Source organism: Propithecus coquereli, unplaced genomic scaffold (assembly GCF_000956105.1).
Source record: "Propithecus coquereli isolate 6110/MARCELLA unplaced genomic scaffold, Pcoq_1.0 Scaffold121, whole genome shotgun sequence".
Taxonomy (NCBI): domain Eukaryota; kingdom Metazoa; phylum Chordata; class Mammalia; order Primates; family Indriidae; genus Propithecus; species Propithecus coquereli.
Genome location: NW_012136192.1, coordinates 485,189 through 496,578, shown reverse-complemented (window position 1 = coordinate 496,578; position 11,390 = coordinate 485,189). Strand labels below are relative to the sequence as shown.

Below are 11,390 nucleotides of genomic sequence, written 5' to 3'. Positions count from 1 at the left end.
TCGTTGAACAGGTAAAAGGGGACACACTCAGGGGCCAGCCTGCTTGGCTTTTTCTGGTGGGTACAAGGGCCCGTGGTGGGTGTTGTCAGGATTGGGGTCTATCCTGAGCCTCCCTACAAAGCTGGAAATGACCGCACGCTAAATGACGAAGCTGTCGGGTCTGAGCAATGATGTAGCGGTCCTTTACAGGGTCAGAAAGCCACCCAGTCCTGTAAGACTTGTTTGTCCTTGACCGAATGTATGGATTCTATAAGGAAGAGTGTGTCTTGCAGAGGTGGGGGTGTGGTTCAGAGACAACATATTCCCTCATTTGGACCTTTGCCAAGGAACACTCTGACTCCAATGAGCCAGAGGGAAGAAGGCACTGGCCAAGGATTGGGGTGTGTAGGATGCTCAGCAGCTCTGTTCTCCTTGTAAATCAACATGCAGGCCCTTCGTTTTCTCCTGCAGGGTCTGAACTCTGCGCATGCGAGCTGCTCTCCACTCCCTGGAGAGTCGGCTGACACAGCTGGTTTCCGAGCCTTCGGCACTGTGTTTCTTTCTGATCTGAGCAAATTTACAAAGCTAAAGCCGTCCTTGGATAAGATGGGAGCCATGTTCCTTTCTATTTTGCAACTTTGATGATGGAAAAATAAAGAAAACAAAGAGCCACATATACTTTTCTGTTTCAGAACACAGACGGAGTGAACTTCTATAACATCTTAACCAAAAGTGCTCCTGTGTCTGCAATGAAGTCGAGTCTAGAGTTCACACAGAGCCACCTAGGTGAGTGAGCCCTCACGTTGGTAAGCCCTGTCTCAGCCTCCATGCAAGAAGAACCCAGTTTTTTAAAAGCTTTATTAATGTATAATTTACATACCACAAAATTCGCCCGTCGTAAGTGGTTTTTAGTATATTCGCAAAATTGTGCAATCGTCACCACAATCCAGCTTTAGAACATTTCCGTCACCCCAAACAGAGCCCGCACGTCTGTTTGCAGTCGGTTCCCGTTCCCACTCCCAGCCCCAGGCAATCACTAGTCTGCTTTCTGTCTCTCTCGATTCCATTTATATACGATGTTTTCTGAACATCGTATATAAATGGAATCATACAATAGTTAGTCTTTTGTGTCTGGCTTCTGTCACTTAGAATAATGTTTGAAGTTTGGAACCAACTTCTATGTACCGAATTATAACATCAGTTCTGTGAGAGGCTGAATTTAGTTAGCTGTCTTTGAGCAGAGCAGCTTCGCTTTGGATGCAGGAGGCCTGGCATCTTCCCTGCGTGGGAGGTATACAAAGGCTGCAGGCTACCCCTCCATTATACTTCCCAGATGATTTTCTCTGGCTGTTCTGCATAATCCCAATGGCCTCAGAGTACCTAGAATGCACAATCAGTACTAATAAAGCCTCTCCACTTTCAGTGTGTTTTTGATTTTTTTCCTCTGTCTGGGGTGAATCAAGGTGACACTTGCTTTTCCAGCTGAGACTGAAAGCACCCCCGCGTTGCTGCACAGTATACCCAGCAGCTCGGTAAAGATGTCCTCTTGGTCTTATTTCCAGTCCTTTGACTCACCGTGTACCAGTTTGGTTTTAGTTCCTCTTTGTCAGCGCCACGTGAGACACCTACAATCGGATGCCTTAAGTGAGCTCATGAACGGCCCCATCAGGAAGAAGCTCAAAATCATTCCTGAGGATTGCTCCTGGGGAGGTACTTATGTGACCTAATTAAGCGCCGTTTGCAGAGTCGGAGGGAGAGGAGAGATGCGAATTCAGAGACCTTAATTGGTAGGATGAGTTTTGGTGGTGGTGATGGTAGGTTGCCGATAAAACAATATTGCTATCCACGTTTTGTGGATGAGCAAACGGACGCAGAGATAGTAAATGACACGTCAAAATTGGTTCACAATAAGAGGCTCGTGGAGAAGGGATTTGGGAGAAAAATAACATGATTGGTTATGGGTCAGCAATTGTTGAAGCCTAGTATGGGCACTGGAGGATCATTGTACTCTTCTCTTTGCTTTGGGATCAGCTTGAAATTTACCGTAATAAAAAATTAAGATGAAAGAGCCATGCCCCAGGGCACAGTTGGTTGCAAGTGCAGTTTCCAGCCAAAGATCCTTTGCAGGATGTCAGACACACCCATGTACTTGGACAGGTTTTGACCAGCAATCCCAGCCATCCTGATGCCGGAGGTGACCTGGCATCTCCTGCATCCTGGGCTGAAGGCCACAGTGAGGAAATACTGGAATCTTTAGGGAGACCCGGGCCAGGTGGAAATCTGGGAGAAGTCCCTACTTAGTCCTCTAGAAAGACCTCGAACAGGCAGGATTCCAGATTTCTGGAGAGAAAACACTCCAAGCTGAGGAGGGTTTTGTCTCGTTTGTGTCCAAGATACCCCAAGACTATGGGACTAAGAGGCTCTTTCTAGGGGGTCCCTTGGCTGCTGCCTTGAGGCTAAGACTTGACCCTGGTCCTGGCTTTCTCAGGGGACATGGACCATCCTGTCCCAACCTGCAGTCACCAGGGAGCTCATCCTATACCTGGTATTTCCGTTTCCCCTGACCCCCTAGAGGTTTTTAGAAGTGAAGAAAAATTAACTAGATCAAACAAAAAGATAGAATATGGTGTCAGAAACTGCAGGGATGGGTACAACTGTGGGGCCTGTCACAGCGCTGAGAGATGTGAGGAATGACAGAAGGCCAGGTGTAGGTCAGGCCCTCAAGGGCACCTCTTTTCAGCTCACCTCTTTCATTCTATCTTTATGACCGGATTTTCCAGCCCAGCTTCTCTGGTTACAGGGACCCTCCCTGCCCAGTTGGCTGGATGGGCAAGGTGATTATGTTTTTGCAGATGATTACTGATAGAGAAAACTCTCTTTGGCTCTGGATCTGTCTACATATGGGCTAGAAAGGACAGACTGTCCTTGGCCAGTACCCCCAGGTCTTGAGTTCCAGTTTACGGTGAAGCATGCACACCCGGAGTCAGCCAGGCCTGAATTCAAATCTCAGCTTGCCGCAGACTAGCTGTGTCACCCTGGGCATGTCCCCTTACTTCTCTTGGCCTTATTTTCTTGAAATTCTTGTACAGGGTAAGGCTTCTTACCTCCCAGGGTAGTGCCATAGAAGAAATGGGATATTGCATATAAAATACTTGCCTAGCACAGCGATGGGCAAATAATGGTAGCTGCTGCTCTTGTTGTGCTTGTTCATTATCATGATGGTGATGCTGATGGTCAGGAATTTATTAAATGGCAGGAATGCTGTGCTGACCCGGGCCTCTCTTGCATGGGGCTTGTCACTTGTTCAGTTTTCCCGAGGGCCAGCTCTGAATTGGTTTAGATCTGGTTTGGTTTATTATAAGGTAGCCCCACTTGTTCAGAACTTGAAACCTGGCAGGGCACAGTGGCTCATGCCTGTAATCCTAGCACACTGGGAGGCCAAGGCAGGAGGATTGCTTGAGGTCAGGAGTTTGAGACCAGCCTGAGCAAGAGCAAGACCCTGTCTCTACTAAAAATAGAAAAAATTAGCCAGGCGTGGTGGTACATGCCTATAGTCCCAGCTACTCGGGAGGCTGAGGCAGGAGGATTTCTTGAGCCCAGGAGTTTGAGGTTGCCGTGAGCTAGACTGACGCCACGGCACTCTAGTCCGGGCAACAGAGCAAGACTCTGTCTCAAAAACAAAACAAGGGCCGGGCGCGGTGGCTCACGCCTGTAATCCTAGCACTCTGGGAGGCCAGGGTAGGAGGATTCCTTGAGGTCAGGAGTTTGAGACCAGCCTGAGCAAGAGCGAGACCCCGTCTCTACCAAAAAATGGAAAGAAATTAATTGGACAGCTAAAAATATATGTAGAAAAAATTAGCCGGGCATGGTGGCGCGTGCCTGTGGTCCCAGCTACCCGGGAGGCTGAGACAGTAGGATTGCTTGAGCCCAGGAGTTTGAGGTTGCTGTGAGCTAGGCTGATGCCACGGCACTCGCCCCAGGCAAGAGAGTGAGACTCTGTCTCAAAAAAAAAAAAAAAAAAAAAAAAAAAAAAACAAAAAACCAAAACAAAACAAAAGAACTTGAAACCTTGCCCTAGTGTTACCCAGTATAAGACGAAAACTAGCATTGGCCCAAAACACAATTTACTCCCTGAGTGTCCCAGTCTAAGGAGTGTTCTATGTCTCCGCCTCCCCGTTTCCTTGGGTAGTAGCCTTCTCCAGGTGTCTGTTCCTCGTTGGAAACATGAATGCACCACATGTGCTGTTCACGCTTCCTTTCCACCTGACCAGTCAGGCACGGATTTCTGGGCTGGTTCGTCCCTGTTTGTGAGCACCTGTGCATTGAGTCTTTGTAAGGTGTTGTATGGTAGTTACTTTTAGGTGCCAGAGCGCAATTTGCTCTGGGCTGAAGGATGTCTCTTGTTCTGGCATATTCCAAGCTGCTGCCTCTCTCCCCTTCCCCGTGTGCAGGCCAGGCTACCAACGTCTTCATGAACATGGAGAGAGACTTCATGAAGCCAGTCATCAGCATCGTGGATGCATTGCTGGAGACCGGGCTCAACGTGACCGTGTATAATGGGCAGCTCGACCTCATCGTCGACACCATGGGTAGGGATGGACTCTGAGGGGCTTGTGGAAGCAGTTCCAGCACTTGAGCCGGAAGGGAACCAGCCTCAGACACGTCATGTGGGTCTTGGGGTTGGTGATGTGGAAATGCCAGGAGGAAGGGCACTTCCTGTTACGCCCATCCATGCCTGACCTTGACTCTTCGAAGCGGGGGAGCTGCACAGGGCTGTGATCCTGCAGAGGAGCCCGGGCCCTGCCAGGTTGTGAGGCCCTTAGGTCTGACTAAAGCAAAGAACAACACCGGCCCCACCACAAAACTAAAAAAGAAGACATTTTCCTGGCAGTTGGGCAAATGCACTATTTAACCAGGGGAAAGCCTTGTTTTTGAGCAAAGTCACAGTAGACATTAAGCACTGCCAAGCAAAGTGAAACTAAACCCTAACGACCCTAATGACCCTCTACACCTGAAGACCCGGGGGAAATGGCCTTTGTGGAATCCTAGGGACTGCCCTGTTGTCTGCCACCTGTGTGCTCACTTCTGACTTCAGTAGGGCCTGGCAGGGGCCCAGAGACAGGTTCTCAGAACCCCAGGCAGATCGAGGCACGAGGTCAGGCGGATATGATGGGCCTCTTGAAGTCAGCAGGATTGAATATTCTTGCAACTTTTAAGCAAGGGCACTGAGGACAATTTGAAAGGCTGCTGCATTTCTTCCATGAACTGCCCAGGTGACCCCCGTGACTGTGTACTCAGTCCAGAGACACCGCGGTCCTCCTGACAGCCCTGTCAGCCTGCACAGGTCCCCGGTTCCCTTCCTAAAGAGCAGGTGGCAGTGGGAGAGGCAGAGGCAAAGACAGTTGGACTCCGCAGCTGTCAGGTTTCCCCCAGCAGCATAGATCTCACCACTAGCTTGCAAGAAACGCAGATGCTCAGGCCCCACCCAGTCCTCCCGAATCAGAATTTGCATTTTACAAGATCCCGGGTGAGTTTTATGCACGTGGCAGTTTGCAAAACACCTAGTTTTTTTTTTTTTTTCCCTACTCTACCCAGCTGTTGATAATGCCAGGCCCTTCTCTTTGTCCCCCTCGCCAGGTCAGGAGGCCTGGGTGCGGAAGCTGAAGTGGCCAGAGCTGCCCAAATTCAACCAACTGAAGTGGAAGGCCCTGTACAGCGACCCTAAGTCTTCAGAGACATCTGCTTTCGTCAAGTCCTACAAGAACCTGGCTTTCTACTGGATTCTGAGAGCTGGTCACATGGTGAGAGAGAGCTTTTGCTCCAGACTTACAGTCGTGCCTGAGAGGGCAGCCACAGGCAGCGTGTGACGTGTGTGTCCAGGGCCTGGATTGGTCTTGGGAGAGGTATTTCGGGTTTGGGAGTGTTTTGAGTTCTCTAATGAAATTCCACTGTTAGCGCTTTGGTGTTTTGTGTCTAGAACCTCATTTTAAAGAGTAAATCCTCCTGAGAGAGTTAAGCTGGACTCTCTGTCCTGTACTTTTTTGTTTAAATGAATTAATAAGTTACTTTCCCCTTAACGGTTTGTCCTGAAGGGACAGTTTGTCCTAGCGGAAGAAGGGGGAAATTATCTTTCCTTGACCATGTTCAGGGAGAGAAAGCCAGGGGGAAGTGCTCTGTGAGGCCGAGTTGCCAGGCAGGGCGCGAGGCGGGGAGGGTCTCTGGGCAGTGGTTTCTCTGGGATTTCCGGACAGAGGGGGCTTTGGGTGTAGAGCCGGGCGGCGAGGCTGTCCCACTCCTGTACATGCCAGGCAAGCACAGGGTCTTTGTCGTGGCCCGGATTGCAGAACGGGGGATGGACACAGAAAGAAACACACAGACACACACAAGACATACAAGACTGCAGTACTCGATTTGTACCAGTCATTTTATTTATATACTTTTTCTATGTCCGGCAGCTACTTCCTGGTACGTGACTATCTTGAGCGCCTTGAGGAAAACACATTTTCATTCCTTCCAGACAATTGCTTAAGGGAAGCTTAAGGGAAGCAGACGTTTGCATCTTAACTTCTTTATCTCATTACTGTATGCAGGACAATGAGACACCTTGGCTTGTTTGCAAGACCCCAAGCGCTTGGTTATCTGTCATAAAGCTATCTGTCATGAGGAATAGTTCTGTTTGGTCAACAGGCCGGGCGGGCCTATTGACCTCTGGCGCCAAGGAGAGCACACCCAGTTTCGCTCACTCTGGGCTTAAGCCAATTTTTGCCCAGGGACGGTCCCTACAGTCTTCCCTTAGGTTGTGTGTTGATCGAGTGGTTTCCCGGGCTGAGGGAGATTGTGGAGGCTGAATCCTGCCCCCCACGCCCCACCCCTGACGCATACCTGCAAAGGAGTTAAAGAAGGAGCAGCAGGAGGCACAAGGGCCCAGATGCTTCTCTTGCCTCCCTCAGCGTTATGCTTGGCCTGGGCTCCTACATACAGGGTCTCTCTTTCCGGGACTGCTGGTTCCTGTAGGCTGTGAGTCAGGATGGCCCCTCTGGCCTGGCCTGCCCCCGTTAGCTCCACGATACCTGGGGACAGAACCTCCGTATAGAAGGGGCTGAGGGGCCACACGCTGGCTGGAGAGTGGGCCTAGGCAGATGGGTCGTGAAGCTGTGTTTGCCCAGTAAGCACATAGTGTGTTCACTTGGGTGGCTGAGGAGGTGCTGATGGAGATTATGGGGTGACCAAAGTGCCCTCACCACAAGCTACTCCTTGGGGACATTAGCGATTCTCCACAGGGGTTGATTTTTCCAGGGGACTTTGCATGTCTGGAGACACTTTGTGTTGCCATACTTTGGGAGGAGGGGCGGCATTGCTGGCACCTAGTGGGTAGAGGCCAGGGTCCTGGTGAACATTCTGCAGCGCACAGGACGGCTCCCCACAGCAAGGAATTGTGCCACCCAGGGTGTTAGCAGCGTCCAGGAGAGAGGAGAAGCTTGGGTGTTTGATGGACTTGGTCTCACAGTATCTGTCTGACCAAGGACAACTTACTCTTAACCTCTCTAACCCTTAGTCTCCTCTTAAAGCTTCCCAGAAGGGAAGATGCTGCAAGCTTTTCTCTCTAGTTCATGTATTCACTGAGCTGGCATCTGGGTGTCTCCCAAGTGCGACCTACTGTGCTGTGCTGGGCGCTGGGGCACAACAGGGAGTGGTGCTCCGTCCCTGTGCTCAGGAGCTCCTGGTGGAGGGAGGCATGGGGCGGGCAGTGCTGGCGGCCTGGCCCAGGGAAGGTGCCAGCCCAGGCCTGGGGGTGTGGGAGACTGCCCCACGTGATGAGCAGGAGTGAGTTCGGTACAGAGGAGGAGGTCGGGGAGCACGGAGAGCAGCTCATACACTGTCCAGAGATGCCTTTGGACAGTGAGGCCTCGGGGGGGATGCTGCGGAAAGGATCTTTGCACATCATGCCAAGGGGTTCAGGCACCAAGGGCACCAAGGAGGGCACCAAGGAGGAGTTTCAAGCAAAGGAGTGAAATTGTCAGATTTGTCTAAGAAGTACATTCTAGCAGTGAAGGGCATGGGGCAAGACCAGGGCTGAGAGCTTATTGATGAGGCTTTCCGGATAATCCAGAAGGGACGAAGTGGATGGATTTGGTCACATGTACGAAGGGAGAATTGACAGGACTTCGTAATTATTTGGGGCAGAAAAGCAATGAAAGGTGGCTTCCGGGTTTCTCCTCCAGTACTGCGGTTTGGGATGGAGGCAGTTTGCACAAACTGAGTTTAATTGCCTGTAAAACAGCCACGTGGGATGTCCTTAAGGCAACTGAATATATAAACTGATATGTGTGAGCCTGGAGTCAAGACAAATATTTGTCCTTGGAGATGGAGGTTTGGGAGTCAAGTGCAGAAAAGGATATACCGGTATTTAAGAGGCAGGAGGTGAGAGAGGAGCCCGCAGACGAGACTAGAAAGGAGCAGCCAGAGATGTGGGAGGGAGAAGAGGGGTGCACGGCGTCCCCAGGGCAGGGAGGGGCCTGCGGTGCCGCGCTGCCGACAACTCTCAGATAAAGGCCTGGAATGTGGGCAATGATCTAGTGGTTACACAGATGTCTCTAGCAACTGTGTGGAGTGTTTCAGAATTCAGAATGGAAAGGTAGGGTGAAATATCTGAGTACCTCCAGTATTGACTGGGAAAAAGCCAGCAGGAAGTCTTAGAGCAAAGCACTGTTATCCGAAATGCTTGGGACCAGAAGGGTTTCGGATTTCAGATTTTTATATTTTGGTGGAATATTGGTGCATAATGAGATATCTTGGAGATAGGACCCGATCTAGACATGCAATTCATTTATGCTTCATATATAGCTATACATGTAGCGCAAAGGTGGTTTTATGTGATAGTTTAAATAATGTTGTGCATGATACAAAGTTTGTGTACCTTGAGCCATCAGAAAGCAAAGGTCACTATCTCAGCCACCCATGTGGACAATCCGTGGTTGTTTGGCATCACTGTCATTTCTGACTCTGAATTTATATGATATGCCACTGAGAAGCAATCATTTCTTACACTTATTCACACATAAGTACGTAACAGTAAAAATATGACATACCGTTAATGCAGTGAAAAAATAGTGTGTTCAGGGTAACTAAGCAACATAGCAGCATCTCCAGAACACCCGTACCAGCTGTTAGACAACAGCAACAAGAAACAACGGCAGGCTTCCGGTCTCCCGTGATGCCGGTTTTGATTAAAACGTTACCGAGCACAGCACCGTAACCCCCTGGGGATGCCGAAATAAACTGTGTGTTGTGCCCCTGCATTTTGACTGCGACCAGTCACTCGAGGTCAGGGGTGAAATTTTCCACTCGTTGCATCATGTCGGCACTCCAAAAGGTTCCGATGTTGTAGCATTTTGGGTTTTGGATTTTCTGGTTAGGGATGTTCCACCTGTGCTAGAGAGAGATCCCTGCTGAGGCTGGTGGGAGAGGATGGCACAAAGTAGCCACATGCTCACGCGCTGGAGTTCAGGCCCTTTCCTCCTGGTTTGTCACATAGAACAACGGATCACTTGGGGACAGCCTTAAAATAGCCCTTGGAGACTGTTAACTAAGTCATCGCCAAACCACTTCCCCTTTGGTTGATTAGATGTCATTTTAGGGTGCCCCACTGTGCCTGTGGCTCCTGGGGACCCTTGGCAGGAGCGTCAAGGACAGGGGTGTGCCGTGGAGAATCACAGAGCCAGGGAAGTGCAGAAGTGGGAGACCATGCGCTCCACCCTTCTCTTTGCAGAGGAGAAACTGAGGCCTCTGCCCCTCCCCCTTTTGATGGTATGTGGCAAGGAAAGTTTTTAAAGGATTTATTCTAAAAATCTGAGGGCAAACAAAGGAGTTGAATAACAATGCAAAAATCAGATGCCATCTCAAAGGCTTTCTTGTGGGTGTTTGCGGCTCTCCTGTTAGCTTCCCCCCAGGCCTCTCCATTCCATTGCCACTCCGGGATCCCTCCTGCACAGAGAATCCTATAAAATGTCTAGAATCTTCCTTCTTCCTTGAACAGGCTGGCTCCCAGTGACATAAGCAGAGCCCTTAGAAGGGAATCAACAGACCAGCCCCAAATGGGGCAGAACTTACTTTCCTAAGCGCCACCTCCAGGCCCCTGCCACCCAACACAGTCGAGGCCCAGAGGCGCTTTTGCCCAGCTCGGGGGTCATTTCCAGAAGGGACCCTCTCTAAGGGATGTGCCCAGGTGCAGCTGTCCTCACAGGTTGCCATCCCAGAGCTGGCTGCCTTCTGGGAGCAAGGTTTCAGGATGTCGCCCCTGACCCAGCCCCAGGAATAGCCCCAGGAGCACTGACTCAGATGCTGCTTCGTCCTAGGTTCCTTCTGACCAAGGGGACATGGCTCTGAAGATGATGAGAATGGTGACTCAGCAGGAGTAGGATGGACGGGCCGGAGCTGAGCTGGTTGGATCTCGAGCACAGGAGCCGAGGCGAGGACCCCGAAGCCGTAGGAAGCACCGTTCTTCCCTGAATCCGACTCGGGCTACAGGCATGAAGGTTCTTACCAGCTGCCGCAGAGGATAAAACTGTTGCTCTGGGGAAACTTGAAAATCATTTCTGCTTCTTAAAAAACCTATAAGATTTTTTAAATGCATTTGTTTTAATCAAAATGAAGGATAATAATAGATTAACTTTTTCTTATTACAGAAGCAAACGATGTGATTTATAGAAAAAGTGGGAAATACGGATAAACAAAGAACAAAATAAAAATCCGTATACTCCCTTCCCAGGGATAAGCACTGTTATCAAGTTAGCGTCCTTGCAGATCTTTTTTTGCTATATATACAAATATATTTTTTACAAAAATGGAATCATTGCTGTGTGTTATTTTACCGTCTACTTTGTTTGACATATCAGTATGTCCTCAACACCTTTTCATGTCAATAAATGTTCTTCTGTGACATTTTTAGTGGCTGCTGACCACTTTCTTTTAAGGTTGTACCATCATTTCTTTACCAAACTCCCCGTTGTTTGCAAGTGATTTCTAGTTTGTTGCTATTGTAAATAGTACTTTGCTGATTCATCCTAATAGTTATATTTTTTATGTACATCCTTATTTCCTTATATTTATAAGAGTATATTTGTTTGGTCAAAGGATTGTCACTTTTCTTTAAAATTAAAATGATGTTGAGACCCCATCTCTACAAAAAATAGAAAAATTAGCTGGGCGTGGGGTTATGCGCCTGTAGTCCCAGCTACTAGGGAGGCTGAGGCAGGAGGATCGCTTCAGCCCAGGAGTTAGAGGCTGCGGTGAGCTATGATGACACCACTGCACTCCAGCCTGGGCAACAGAGTGAGACCTTGTCTCAATAAAACAAACAAAAAAAAGTATGAGTTTAGGATATTAGTTTTTAATTCATAGCATAAGGGATC

The 11,390-nt window shown here is 49.3% G+C and overlaps 1 protein-coding gene across 1 annotated transcript in view; it reads left to right on the top strand.

Annotated features, from left to right (window-relative positions):
- The window catches only part of SCPEP1 (serine carboxypeptidase 1), a 64,077-nt gene extending 53,432 nt beyond the window's left edge, over nt 1-10,645 (top strand). The window contains exons 6-10 of the mRNA XM_012665672.1: nt 638-765; nt 1,576-1,689; nt 4,431-4,568; nt 5,617-5,780; nt 10,335-10,645. Of these exons, the coding sequence (XP_012521126.1) occupies nt 638-765; nt 1,576-1,689; nt 4,431-4,568; nt 5,617-5,780; nt 10,335-10,397 (607 nt within the window). The 3' untranslated portion in view covers nt 10,398-10,645. The remainder of the gene's footprint in view (nt 1-637; nt 766-1,575; nt 1,690-4,430; nt 4,569-5,616; nt 5,781-10,334) is intronic.
- The last annotated feature ends 745 nt before the right edge of the window (nt 10,646-11,390 follow it).